This window comes from Dermacentor albipictus, chromosome 1 (genome assembly GCF_038994185.2).
Source record: "Dermacentor albipictus isolate Rhodes 1998 colony chromosome 1, USDA_Dalb.pri_finalv2, whole genome shotgun sequence".
Lineage (NCBI taxonomy): Eukaryota > Metazoa > Arthropoda > Arachnida > Ixodida > Ixodidae > Dermacentor > Dermacentor albipictus.
In genome coordinates, this window is record NC_091821.1 from 413,942,332 (window position 1) to 413,957,503 (window position 15,172).

The following is a 15,172-nucleotide window of genomic DNA, read 5'->3' on the forward strand; positions in this document are numbered from 1 at the left end:
AAATTATTACTTCTTGAAAATTATTGTAATTATATGTGTTCATATTGTAGGCCTACTTCATTCTTCTTGTCAATCTATCTGTCAAAAAAATAAAAATAAAAGATATGCGATAGAGTAAGTAAACCAAAAGATATTGTCACTTCAAAACTGCGGCATCATCAGAAATGCTGTTTTGAGAACACAACGAAATAAAACGGGTGTCGTGCATGTTCGCAACAGCACACCCTACTACACCACACAGCACCGCGTCATACTGTGCACCGGTCCATATGGATGCAATATATTCTTGTCACAGAGAGAAGCAAGTCTCATCTCGGTCAAACAGCCTTTTGTATCGCGCCGGACGCTACCAGTTTGGAAGCTGCCAGACACTGCAGGCGCTGCTGGTACACCAGATGCGCCGGGACCTCACGGACCGCTGGCATTGAAAAGAGCACAGGCAACTCTGTCTCAGCGCCAAAATATGACGATCAAGCATATAGTGCCCTGTATCTGCCTTTTGAATGTCGCCTACTGGAAATGACAAATAAAAATTCAGTGCAGTAGAAGTTACAGCTTGAGTGACATTGTGAACAAACATTTGGAAGAACTTCGAAGCAATATTTTTGCAACTTGTTTGGGAAGTAACTAGTGTATGTAATGTGGTCTTGACTGGTTTCCAGGATGCTCTCATTTAAGTGCCTGGATAATGGCTCTGGCTTTTGGCTCAAGGTCACTTGAAGGTTGCCAACAACAGGAGCTAAAAGCATTTCATGCTTGAAACATTTCACGGCATGTTCATAATTATGGCAAAGGCCAAATTGATCAAAGATGATACAGGGGCCCATCCAAGCAAAGATATATGCTCTAACCAATCTGGAGCCAAGAAACACAGAAAGATTTCTGGGCTAAATTTTGGCCCTAAAGAGCAGTATCTCCCCTGAAACATTGTCATTAACATTGTGCAATTTGGAAAAATGCGTGAAATTGTGATAGAATTGGGAAGGTGGGTCCCCGAGAAAGAGATATAACAGCTTTTCCATTCCTGCTCTTGCCTCCGACATTGTAGTATCACCACTGCGATCTCTAAGTTCACTTACATCGTCCACTTCCATTTGGAACAGCACTGCTGCCCGACTCTGTAAAATTGGTTTCATGTAAATGCGAGAGGGTTCAATGAGGATGACCTTGCTGAGCTTGACAAATACCGATCTGTTGAGTTGACATAAAAAAACCTAAACCAAAGCTGCTAAATTTCATGTAGTCTGAGCAATTCTGTGTGCATGACATTACGAACCTGAAGTGGAAATTTCAACATGCTTTACCATAAGTATTGCTGCGGCACTGCTGCCGTGCCTCACAAAAAGTTCGGAGTGTGCTTTGCTGACTCACAGCTGCCATGTGTAAAATGCAAGGAAATTCCGGTTTCATGTGGCTTCTACAAAATTTGTGTGAGCAGTCATACACCAACCTGCATACACACACCAACCTGTCAAATATGCTTGAGTTTCCAGTCGGCGAAATAATACAAAGCAACTGCTGTCTACTTACTCGTAGGAATATCCTCATGACTTTGTTTTGGAAGTCTTCCGGTGGCAAAACCAAGTAAAGAAGCACTTCTCCGACTTGTTGGAGGTACTCTGAAATGTTGGACGGCAGAAATGTTCGGAGAGCTTACGCAAAACTTGGCAAGAGACTTAAAAGCTTGAAAAATATCAAAGCCTCTTTATTTAATTTTTTTTACTAAACCACTGCTACATGCAGGAAGCTCACATATTTAATTAAAAAAAAAAAGATGTTTGTTGCTTTTCTTAATGTATGAGGAAATTTTCGCACACCAAACTGTGAATGCAACAGCTATAAAACAGATCTTTCCCATTTTAACTCGTGACATGGCAATTAGATGCAACATAAATGAGGTTGCTGTAACTACTTATTCTGAATAAGCAAGCTGAGAAACAGACATATGCACTTCATAGAACATTTGCTATGCTATCACAACTGCCTTCTATTGCGTTAAAAACAATATGCATTTAGAAAACAGCAATTCCCAGTAACTGAACATTACAGTGTGCTGTAGTTGGTACACAATGATAGCCCTGAAGAGTCATTTCTTTCACTTAGATGGAAAGAAATGTACTGCTAGAGTTGCAGGGGCTAAATTACACAGTTGTATATGCACTTTACTATGCAAACACAGTTTATCCTCACCCATTTCCCGCTCTTTTGAAATGCAGACTAGATCACGGCACATGCTACGCTCCATGGTGGTTTCTAAGCTGAAGAACAATGTAAGCAAATCTGGGGTTTTTCCTCCGAAATCTGGAAATATAGCAAGAGAGAGAGAGAGAAAAATAAAAGCAGATGAATTATTGCATATCATAACAAGGTGTTTTGGATATAAAGTAGGAGCTCCCAAGACTGAGCTCAGATAAAATGCGCAGCTCTGCAGCTGACATTTTTGCGTTTTGTGGACACAGCTTCCAACTTGATAGAAACACCGAACTGAATAAGCATATATGGTAAGAGCCAGCAGAGGACATGGATGATATTTTGTTTTTGAGTGTACACTGAAACTTAAAAGAACAAACTAAAAATTTAGATGCCTATACTAATTTGCAAGTAGTAAATATTTCCAAATTACATGCAGTAGTAAAACAGTTGCAGTTTCATTTAGGATAGAAAAAAAAATATTACAGGACCGTTCTCAGAGCTGGTTCCCCATGTTTGCTTTGGTTTAGCAGTTTTGCCTTCATACACAGAAAAACCTGTGATTGGAAGCATCCTTTCAGAGATGGCATTGTCAGAGGCAGAAGAAACATCTGGGAGCCTCTGACCAAAATGAACAGTGAGGATCTTTTATGTGCACTCAAACTTTAGTGTGCAGATGCTTTTGTGCAGATGCCAAGACATGGCTGCCACAGTGAGGTTAAAACTAACAACCTCAACCAGCAAAGTTTATAAGTGTACAGATATAGTCAGTGCCTTATGCAAATGAGTCCCCATAACAGACCTACTTAATTATTCTATACGCTGTTGAATTTCTTACTCTGGCATTATGATTGTCACACTGGCTCTTGGATGATAAAAGATGGCTAGACAAATTAAGGTGGGAGGCCACATAAGCAAAATACGTTTTTAAATCAGAAGTCAGTATTGAAATAGCTTTTTCCCTGACTAAGCACTTAGCCAACTATTTAAAGTGGAAGTCAGGCCAGCAATAATAATTAACTAATGAATTGATAAATTGAGTAAAGCTTTTGGAATTTATGCAGCTAAGTGTGGGACCTGTGCAATGTAGTAGGATCAATGCAATGTGATAAATATTAAGGTGGTAATGTCTGAAAAACTAAGCAAAGTGAAAGCAATTGCCTATTCAGACCAAACTTATTTGAAAAATGAGTGGTAAATTAAAAAAAAATATTGCATCAATTTCTTTTGTACAAATTTGTTGCACACATCTCATGTGAGGAGTCAGCATGCGAAATGTCATTTAAAGATACAGTAAAACCTCATTCATTCGTTAAAAAAAAGCAACAAAAAGTACTAACCGGTAAAACATACAATCCAAGGTAACTAAAATATTTGACAAACTCAACTGTAGTTGACATCTACGTAATGTGAAGCATTGTGTGAATTGTTGCGGCACCAGACGCTGACGGCAACAAACGGGTAGGGTTCCGGCGGCCCTGGACATCTGCTGTTTTCCTATTGTGTAGTGTTTCAGGACTGTGATGGGAACCAAAATGAAATCGAGCCTACCGGAGCGAAACGTGACCCTCAAATCGTGGCACCTGCAGCAGGGAATGGTGACGCCTTTGGTTTATCGCCTACAAAAAGTGTGCAGTGTGCTTTCAACTGCACCATGCTTAAATACTGAATGGGGCGTGCAACGACCCAGGAGGACATTTGCTGTTACCGGAATATGAAACTGAGTGCACACCGGCATTTTCATGTGAGAAGGGCAGGTGAGTAGTGTGGAGAAGCTGCCGCGGTGGACTGTTACTGCTATCGATTGCGCGCACCTCATTTCCTTGTTTACATGGGATATAACGGCTGAAAAATGTATGGTACAATCGCAGTTTGCCAATGTAATGAACATTGGTGCTGAAAGATTGTGTTTTCGGGAACTTATGAACCCATAAAAAATAAGTATAGCTCAATTGAGCCATCTTTTTTTGTTCTTGATCGCGAATGTTGCTGACAGGAAATTGTACGTAATGGTATTGTATTCATTCAGAAAAACCTTATCAAAGTTTGCATAACATGAGGTGGAGCAAAATCTTGTTTAGAGAAAACATTAACATATGTTTCAAACCATATAAAAGATGTCAGAAACAAGAGACAGAGACCATAGAGGTCTTGTGGCTGTTTTTAGAAATTTTAAAAGAACAACAAATGCAGCATTAGTTACAAAAATACTGTTCAGTTTGCAGACAACATAAAATGGAAGATGTATTTTGAATAATATTTATGTATATAACAAAAACAGTACTGATTTTCGTAACCAACACAATGTGGTTTCAGTTTTGCAAGAGGGTATTGGATGAAAAACTCGCTGTAACTCCTAAACTAATGATGAAAGGAAGATAATTTCTTTTGCAGCATGTTTCTGAAAGTTTGGGCATACATAAAATGTAAAAAAACAAGAAATAAATCTTACGCAAGAAAATTGGCTTTTGAATGTGGCTTCTCACCTTAACACCACATTGAATTCTGAAGCAGTACCTACGATAAGTGTGTCCCTAAAAAGCTTGAATGGCTTGACTAATATTACATTAGCTATGCACCAAATCGAAGCAGCACCTTAGGTCTTAGCATGTTTTTTTAAAGACCATGTGATCATATACACTGCTGGGATAACTGCTATTACAGATCTCAACACTTCTAGCTGAAGTAGTTGCTTCTTTGTGATATCAAGAGGAAGACATTACTTTCATTAGCAAAAGAATTCTGCTTTCTAGTGCTGCATTATTTCTTCAGTTGTTCTTCATATTCATTTGACCTGCAATGTTCTTCTCACCACATCATATCCTTTCAAAAATACCTGTCTTTTCTTTCCTGCACACACTCAAATACCATATTTACGTGATCTATAATGTCAATGCTTTTCTTACAAAAAAAAAAAAAAATATGAGTCTGTTCAGGTTTGAGGATGTGATCCACAGATTCTAGACATCAGCGGCAAGCACATGATGTCACCTTTGACAAGCAGTTTCAGGATGAACTACACCAAATGGCCAAATAGGAAATAGCATCAGCTAAGAGTGACTGGGTGCACCAATCCTACATCTCTGTGGCAGATGGCAACCAGACTAGTGGTTGTATGAAAGGATTACAGTACTAAACTCAACTTGTTATCTTACCCAGTACTAAACTCAACTTGTTATCTTACTGAAACTGCTGCATTTCAAATGCACTGAATTAAACTAAGATAGAGGCTGTATGTTGTGTGTAACAAAGTGCAAGAGCACTACAGGCTTCAATGCACCGTAACATAATGCAAACAATTTGCAACTCTCATCGTAGGTGAGAAAGAACTGTTTCACTTTACAAATTTTTCCTTAATGGCTTACAATCAAAGTAAAACTCCTGACCTTCCCATTTCTATGTTTCGTCTTGTATTTGAAGACAGCTTAGAATCAAGCAGGCACAAAGAGAGGAGCCTTCCCATCCCCATAAACACCTCTGAAACACAACATAGCTATGCATGCTCTGGTATGAATGAAGCCCTTATGAAACATGCTTTCCTGCTTGGTTTAAGTAGGCAAAGAAAGGGAATGCCTTCTTACCATCATCTTTCTTGAGCTTGAGCCTGGTCTGCGCTTGGCGAAATAGGCGCAGATGGGATGCAAAATCATCGACTAGTTGAATGGTGAGGTACTGGACCCAATCCACCCCTTTGGCCCTGCGAACAACGCAACCAACTCAAGTCAGGTGTGGTTAACTAAAAGAACATGCTTGGCAGAAACCTGCAAGTGTCAGTGTCAAAAAAGTAAATAGAAAGGGAATAGATAATGACAGCAAATCTGTATTCAGTACACAATTGAGCGTCATTAGGCTCCACTTAATACTTTGCATCTCAACTTTTAGATTCACTCTTTATTTTCTGTCAAGGTCCATTACTTCGATCCCTGCACCAAGAACATGCTTTACAAAAACACATTTCTGGACAAAAATTTGTATCCTTCTGGAATTTCCTGACTGACCCCCTTGATAAGTAGGGCTATCAAAATAAAAAGCGTTGGCCAAGATGAAATGGCCCCAAAGAGTTCTGTGTGATACAAAAGGAGCTTCGAGTCATAAAGAGTGACGTGCACAAAGAAAAAAGCTTTTGAGAAGTAGAAAAGACAAAAAAAAAGCTCAAATAATCATAACTCTATACTGTGTCTGTGATGATGTTGCGCAATAAAAAGAGCGCTCAATGCCCAAAAAACACGGATTTTAATTATCACAAAAAGCTGAGCAAGTTGTTAAGGCTGTCATGCTTAAAACCTGTGCAAAACGACGCAGATAAACAAAGCGCAACATGTGCACGCAACATGAGCGTAGAACTGGGCTCACTTTATATATGATCCCTTTTCTTCTGTCTGCGTCCTTTTGTGACAGAGACACTTTTGTGGCACTGACAGAACACTTCCGTCTTGTTTATAGTTATTTACTGGATAGATGTAGACCTAGTAATTCTGTGCAGCCTCAAGTCCTTGAGAGCATAACAAATAATTCATTATGCTACCTTTTATTGTGACCAATTCAAAGCAAATACCAAGTGCAGCCTGGGTTGGGATGTGAATACGGAGACACATCACTGAATCCTAATGTGGCAGTCTCATCATACAAGACAGCACTGAAGTGTACATACAAACTATGACTGCACTGCCGAAAGCAGAGTCCATCCAGTGCCTGATGGGACAAGTGAGGAGAGTGGGTTCCCAAGAGTTTCGAAACCAATTAGCTGCTTTCCACGACATGCCACATTGGGCTGACTGGTGTTCTCTTGAGTTATTTGTGATACACCCAACGACCACTACGGCTACTTTCAGTGACACGACTATCTCCTTTGTCGCGTGCTAAGCTGCGTTGCATTTGGGCGTTCTGAACGAGCTGCATAAAAAGGTGCTGCAATGGTTTCTGGCGCTCTCAAGTAATTAAGGCACCATACTGTAATTATGGAGTCGACAGCTACCTAACGCAAAAAAGGCGAGATACGAAATTTCGACTACTAGCTAACAATTTTTTACCATAGCAAAACTGACATGTAAGTTTTCTGACATGACTGACAACAAAATTCATTTGCTTGTTACACAGAAAAAATTTAAGTGACAGCTGTAAACTGCATTTGGAATTGACGGATTTCTTAAAATTCATCTGAATTTTTTTTTTCTGGGAAACCAATTCTGGGCAGAGTGTTAAATAAAAGATATAACAGAAACAACATAAATTCGCCTTGTGACCACGTGCAGCACAATTTAAGTCAGCCATGCGAAAAGGGCTCTAATTCATAAGAATAACTTAAAAGCAATTATAATTTTTAAGAAGAGCTTCGCAAAAGCCATGCCTGTTCTGACATCTGACATTAAAACTGAAAATATGCACCGCGTTTTGACACCGCAAGTTCCAACACTACACCAGACAAAGACAGGAGCGTAGCATTCAAAACGAAATACAAAGAAAACCTCTTGAGCTAAATGCACATTACCTCATTGACAGATTAACAATCACTTGGTGAACAAGATCTCGGATGTGGTCCGTGAAAGCCTCATCATTAGATAGGTCAAGATACCAGTTGTATACGTAGTCCCGCAGAATGTAGTTCAAAACCTAGAAAGAAAACAGCCAACACAATGTCACATGAATTTCTGCTTGCACAGATTTGATAATATACTTTAGTGTACCGTATAGTCAAGCAGATACTGCACACTTCATAAGAAATGTTTGTAACATAAAGCAAATGAAAAATTAGAACAAAATGCTGGAATTCGTACCTCTGATAATGGGTCATCTATGGTTGGGTGCCCGGTCAAATACCGTACATAGCGAGTCTTTTTCGGTGGCTTTAGAATGGCTGTTGTAATCTAAATGAGAAAGTTCAAAGTAAGCACCTACTGAGCAGCATTAAAGAAATCACAAGGCTAAACAGTACACACAACCCAGCACAGGAAAACCAACAAATAAAACATCTTCAAACTGTATTTAGGACTCTAAAGGAACGGCAAGAAACCCTGTGAATGTTCAGAGTAATTTCTACATCCCAACCCCCCATCTGTGCTATACAATGTTTTCAACACCCTGGGATCTCTTTGACTGCAGAGAAATAATTCTGGCAAGCAGCCGATAAAGACATGTTGCTCATGCTGCGTGGAAATATGATTGGTATCACTGAGTTTCCTACAAAGATTGCTAGAAGGAACTCTGGCGCCGCGATCGTGAAGCTACCATGGGAACTATGGGTAGTACGTGGATTTGTCCAATCTACATGCTTTATTTTACCTCAGATGTTCTGGTGCCTTTATTTGTCGCTCATCTTTCTCAATTTCGAAGCAACCATAGTTTCCCAAACACAACAAGGCAATAACTCTCTGCACACACGTACAATCATTGTGAATTGCTGTATTTGTAATGCAATATCTTGTTGAAAATGATCAACTTGAAAGGCCAAAAAACCATATGAAGCCAGAAGGAAGAAATGTGGGCAAATCCATGTATTGTCCGTTATTCCCATGCCAGCCAAACTGACATACTTGCACTTCCTGTAGACAATGGCACCAGAGTTCCCTCTAGTAGTTTTTGTAGAAAACTCTATGGCCAGCATGGCGAGAAATGAAAGTGCACAGCCTCATGCTTTGAACCAGACCGTCACAGCCATGGAGCTGCTGCAGCTAGTACAACTTCTGTCATACTATGCAGTAGTTTCACTGTGAGCATGCAATGCTTTTATAAAAAAGAAGCAAGACAAGAGACACATATCCTTTAGTTGGAAAACAATGCACAATGGCTTGACAGTAACGAGACCTGGTTTCAAGCACTTTTCCAGCCACTTCATTGTCAAGGACTTCCATCAATGCATAACAGCTTGAACTCAAAGCGCTGTGTAGTGGAAAGCCCTTCAGCAAGTTGCTGATGTAGCACTCGCTGGAGACCCCTTTAATCACCCCTGCCTGTATGAGCCCAAACTGTAGGCACATTTGGCTAGAAATGCTATGGCCTCTTTTCTATTCAACCATACCAAAACAGACAGTTGTGACCACAGGTAACCTTAACCCTTTATGGATCAGTTTCCACAGGCAACATACCAGAAACTAATCCTTTTTTTCTTGCAGAGTTTCAGTATTGAGCATAAAGTCTCTGATTAAATGTCTTTGGCCAACACACTATGAGAGGCAGCAAGCACCATTTGTTGGTTTAGAGCAGGAACACAAGACGGTGAGGAAAAAAACTTTGGCATGTCACTCCCTTTCTTTTGAAATCAGTCAAAGGAGACAGACTGATGCAAGATTTCCAGCTGCAGTGATATGACATACCATGTGTCCTACGTAACTTGTGCCAAAATTTAAAAAATATGGAAGTGACAGCACCGAGGTAATGTTTGCTGTCCTTTGGAGCAAGTCAGACCATTCTTTGCATTTTAACTAATTACTTAATTATTTATTAATGAACTGCTTGGGTACTACAATCAGAGCAAAAGTGTCAATGAGAAAATTGTAGGCCATCCTAAAGAATTTCTGATCTAGCGCGTTCTGTTGCTCAATGCGTGCTACATAAATGTTTTTTTTTCAAACCTGAAAGAAAGGCCGCGAAATAGAAAAAGAGTGCTGCGCGTCTAATCGTGGAGCACTTTTGCTGATGTTTACAGTGCACCAAAATTGTGATCCGATGATCCTGATTAACATTACTTTTTCTCTTAGCATTCCTTCAAATGTGTGCAGTGAAGGTGACATGCAGAAATTTTCTCCAGTCAAGCTTAACTGCACATAGCCCAAGCAAGAACGTTTACGGAAATGTTCAGCATAGCAAACCATTAGCTTACTTGAGGAAGGCCTTTGATGCTGTGGTTTTCAGGAATGTGTGATGAAGCAGGGTCATAGGATGGCTCTAGCTGTTGCTGATACTCCATCAGGTAGCCCATAAATATGATGCTTAAAAATGAACAAAGCAATGTATGTAATGAACTCTGGTGAAGCTAGGACAATGACGAATTCTCAGAGCAGTTAGGAGTATCCCTTGCGACAACCCAAAAGCCTTTAACTAAGCACGGACGCCAGAACAAACAAGCTAATGTTATGTACCACAATTCCATGACAACATTGTGCTTCAAAGTGAAACATGATCCCAAAACTTTATGAACACAACTATAGCAACAACAGAGACACAACTGGGCTCTAAAAAGCCACCAATGGTACTAAAGTGGCTCTTCTTCCATAATGGTAACTCAAAGGCAAGTAGGGTGATTATATTCATATATTAGCATCTGACAGCATAGCCTTCTGCAACAACACTGAAAAATTGAAAGGGAAGCTGAACAAAAAGAATACAAGACTTTGTTAGCCCACCACCATCAAAATGCAGCTGCAGTGGCAAGGGTCCAAGAGTCATAACCATAGAGCCATGGCAGCGGGCACGAGGTCAAACCTTGCACACACGACCATTATTTAGGCACATCTGACTATAGGCAGTGGAGCAATGTGAAACATTTAGAGTTTTACTTGCATTAGTAGCTTCTACAACAAATGTTTGTTGAACATGAATCTGAGGACGAGCTGATCATGATCGCACTTCCTGTGGCAAGTTTTAACAGTTTCAAGTCACAGCCTTCACAGTTCTTCCAGACTGATTTTCATGACTTGGCAGCTTTATGCGTGCACCAAAACTTCAGTACAAGGGTATTTTTGCAACTGCCCCACCAGACTGCAAACGCAATGGCAGAAAAGTGAACCATCGGCGATGCTATCAGCGACAGAATGCCGCAGCCATTGAGAGCCACTGCACCATGCAAGCACATAGCAGTGGAAACGTCTTGCAAGCAATAAAAATTGTCAAAGCAATATTATAAGCTGTAAATACTAATGGCCAATGGTGGTAACAGATGCAAATAGCATTAATGCATCTGCAAATGCACTCCCCTAAAGATGGCTTTCGACGCTGTTCTCACTGTATGCACACAACCTGTTGCCAGTTTCTGACCAAGCAAACTTCTAGCTTTTCCTGCTTTTTGAAAACTCCTAGTAAGCACAGTTGCCCTCCTAAGATAAAGTGTCTAGTGACTATGGCAAGAACTGTTCTGTGCACCAAGTTTAAAGGCATTTAGACCCTTTTGAAAATGCTAGACTGGGATCAACTTTGCATGGGAAAATAAGAACAACCTGTGACATGTATATAATAAGAAGCCAACAAACATTGACACCAAGGACAACCTAGGGGAAATTATTTGTGCTTAATAAATGAAAATAAAGAAGAATAAATAAATGGAAATAAAAGTGGATTAAAAAACAACTTGCCGCAAGTGGGGAATGATCCCACAACCTTCGGATTTCGCATGCGATGCTCTCGGTTAACCCCATTTCTTCTCGTTTATTACATAACGCGGGTGTCAAATCCTGCAATATTGATGCCTTCAGGTAGCATGTGTGGGTTTATTGACCGGTTGGCTTCACCCAAAAAGATCACATTCTTGTAATGCCTGCGGCAGAAAGGATACTCCACATCCGCCACCAAGGTCTGTGAGTGGTAGCGCTGGCTAACACTCCCAACTTTCTACTAGGAAACATAAATACCCAAGAAAGTGGATGGGGAAACAGTGCCATGGTAGCTCAATTGGTAGAGCATTGCACACGGAATGCAAAGGTTGTGGGATCATTCCCCACCAGCGGCAAGTTGTTTTTCATCCACTTTCATTTCCAATTATTTATCGTTTCTTTATTTTTCCTTTATTAAACACAAGTAATTTCCTCTATGTTGTCCTTGGTGTCAGTGTTTGTTGGCTTCTTAGGATATGACTAATAAAAATCGGGCCCCTCGATTAACCCCCTTTCTTCTCGTCTGTGACATGTATAGTGATTTAAACACGGCACTACCCTAGCTCCTGTGCTTTCCCTGCACTAGGTGACTTTGTCCCAGATGTCCTGTCAATATAATTCGTAAAGTGAGCCAGTCGACGCTCCAACAAGCTGTCAGATCTAGTACATGTGGAGGCATGCATCAAATTTAAGGGAAATTGTAAACAGGCAAAGAGTTTGAGAGAGAGAACAAAAACAGAATAGTGTAATTTTTTGAATAAATTACTTAACACCAAGGTAAAAGAGACTTCCCACATTTTTGCAATGACAGTTCTGTCATAGAGGTTTAAGAAGTCTACCTATTGATGCTATTAGTGGAATAGCTATCCTCCACCACAGAAATGACTTTTATTTTATTTGTTAAATGTTTTGTGAGTTCTAATATTTCTAACATGCAAAAGTGGACATAATTCCTTTTTCACTTTAATATAGTACACATATATTAATTTTACACAAATTCCTAAACAAAGGAATGAATGAGTTATTCTGTAGTGCATTGCCAACTATAGAGCGATTCTTCATTTAAAGGGGTGCCAGATTTATGCGTGACACAGTGGTGATGAGAGGGGCTCCCTTGTGGCAAAAGTGAAAACAGAACTGCTGGTCAAAACAAGACACTGGTCAATTTGAACCTGTTCATTGCCCTGCTCTTCACAGTGATGTTTAAGTCATTCAGCATACTGAACTGCAAAAGTTTCCATGCTATGTTACACACTGTCATGCAGTGCACCGGCTATGCAGTACAGGAATTTTGTTTTCTTTTAGCATCCTACAAGCAACTGTATCCTGTGACATGTCACTGTGGGACAAGACCCCACAAGGCACAACAAACTTACTGGTGCAAGGAGCACAACAAACATAAACTGTATGGTATGTGCAAGTGCTACTCCCCAAACAGTCAAATTACGAGTTGCACTGCTTGTGCCATTGAGACACACCATTACGTGAGAGTGGATACTCACCCTAAAATGGTTATGAAAATGCAGAGCGGTAGTAAAAGGCAGGCCCAAAATCCAAATGATGACCAGAAAAGAACTATGGCCAACCCCACCCAGCCTAAGGCTCCCAGCGACATCTGGAACACAAGCATATTTTTTGTTAATCTTGAATTCATCTTATACCTAAGAGAACAGTCTAATCGGAAAAAAAGCTTAAATCTTACACAACAAAATTACTAGATGGCTTGTGCTAGTGTAAATATAGCCATAATGTTTCTTCTTTTTGGTAGCATAATCGCGGAGAAGATGAAAAGGGGTTAGGTGAGTCAAGTGAAGCACTCAGTGCACAATCAGTGACTCTGTCAAATTAAACCTGAACGGTGTTGACTGCCACATAAAATACAAAGTAGGGAGGAGCATACAAAACCACTTCACAAAAGCAAGCAGACATATGGACTAAACTGACCCTGTTATAAAATAAATCCTAACAAGAATAACTGAGGATGCAAAAATGGTACTGCTCACTTAATTCTGTAACAGATTATCACAGACTGTAAATAAATGTGTCAAGTATACATGATACCACAGATCCCACAGAAAGAAAGTAGAGATGGTAGGATGATACTTTGTGCATTTTCTAGTGAGTGATCATAATTACAGAGATTAAATATAAATTTACTTAATATCATCATATCGACTTCCTGAAGGTAACTCATGTCCTATTTTTCTTCTGTTTTTTGTAGAAAGAACCGGATCACCGGATCAAAGCTTATGCATAAGTCAATTACTGGCTGCACACATTACGAGCAAGGAAAAACAATTCCTTCAGCATCGCTGACGGAAAGCGCGGCACGCAAACATTCCGCCGAACGTGGCAGTGCTTTTATTAAAGAGATTGTGTCTAGCAAGACCTGCCTACAGGAGTGAAATGGAGCCACATTGAGTAAGCAGATCGCTCAATTTATCCGCAGCTTAATGTCCGTTTTTCTTGGAACTACTGGAAATACCTGGCAGAAACATGTCGCGTGCTCAGGAGTACATCGTGAGCGAATTACTTATCGTTCTTTTCTCTTTTAATATCGCTAGATACCTTCACCGCTGGCTTCACAAAAATCACATTTCACCGGAGCTGAAAATAATTTCTCCAACAGGGGAAGTTCATTCGTAGAGACGGATTGTGACGTTACGGTGTTGCGCATATTCGAAACCTACTGCTGAGGCAGCTTCGGATGCCGCATTCATGATTTAATGCAACCACATGTAAAAGAAACTGCTATGAAAGCGTTGTGGCGGTAGCACGGAACAAAGCTAACGAGCGGCACAATTGAACGACAGCGCTGGGAGGATTTCACGGCCAGCGTCGATCAAGTAGCACGAAACCACATACGCAATGAATGAAAGACGGGCGGCGAAAAGACGAACGCGCACTGGTAACACGCAAGAGTCAGAGTGTCTCCTGATCTGTAAGCTTCACAGCCTTGGCAAAATGTGCGTCAAGGAATAAGCCGTTGCCAAGACACTGATTTCAAGCAATAAACATAACAACGTTCGTTTACAATCGCAAGACAACACCAAATGGGTGATACGCTTCGATTAATTGCTACCGTGCCAGATCTTTTGACGCAGTACCGCAACATGCAAAGTGCACTCACAAGCTCACCACTTTATGTCAGCAATGACGCCACTCATTTCGCTAATGACGGCGAAATGCCGGAAAGCAAGGGAAACCTATTCCGTAACGGGGCGGTAAAAGAGCGACGTAGAAAACCGTAATGAGCGCAGCGGCCGGTCATGAATTGACGCAAGGATTCCACGCAGTCAGCAACAGTACGTATAGCCTGTGCGTCTACTTACATTTAGCGTCGCTCGACCTACGTTCCGAAACTCATGAGATTGTTTTCTTCCCGGTAAACCTAGAGGAAAAACGTCATAGTTGACGGCCGATACGGAACGCACCACCACACAAGGTCAGCCATGTTGGGTTGACGAATGCGAAAATTCCCCGTAAAGTGTCGCCCGGCGCCCTTGGCGCGCTCGCGCCATCTAGTGGGTATTTGAACAACTGCTACGGTGCAAGCACGGCCTCCGAAATTTAGAGGCGCACGCAATGCACAATCTCGGGGGCCAGGACGCAAGTTTTCAGCTGGCGCATAATCCGAACATTTGTTGTTGAAGGTGTTCTAGCTACGGCATATTTGAATG

The 15,172-nt window shown here is 40.7% G+C and overlaps 1 protein-coding gene across 1 annotated transcript in view; it reads right to left on the reverse strand.

Annotated features, from left to right (window-relative positions):
• Positions 1-14,968, reverse strand: part of LOC135913071 (sorting nexin-13-like) — a 67,213-nt gene extending 52,245 nt beyond the window's left edge. The window contains exons 1-8 of the mRNA XM_065445741.2: positions 14,825-14,968; positions 12,995-13,107; positions 10,007-10,115; positions 7,965-8,054; positions 7,679-7,800; positions 5,772-5,887; positions 2,191-2,301; positions 1,531-1,619 (exon numbers count right to left, since the gene is read on the reverse strand). Coding sequence (XP_065301813.1) covers positions 1,531-1,619; positions 2,191-2,301; positions 5,772-5,887; positions 7,679-7,800; positions 7,965-8,054; positions 10,007-10,115; positions 12,995-13,107 — 750 coding nt within the window. The 5' untranslated portion in view covers positions 14,825-14,968. The remainder of the gene's footprint in view (positions 1-1,530; positions 1,620-2,190; positions 2,302-5,771; positions 5,888-7,678; positions 7,801-7,964; positions 8,055-10,006; positions 10,116-12,994; positions 13,108-14,824) is intronic.
• Positions 14,969-15,172: the final 204 nt, after the last annotated feature.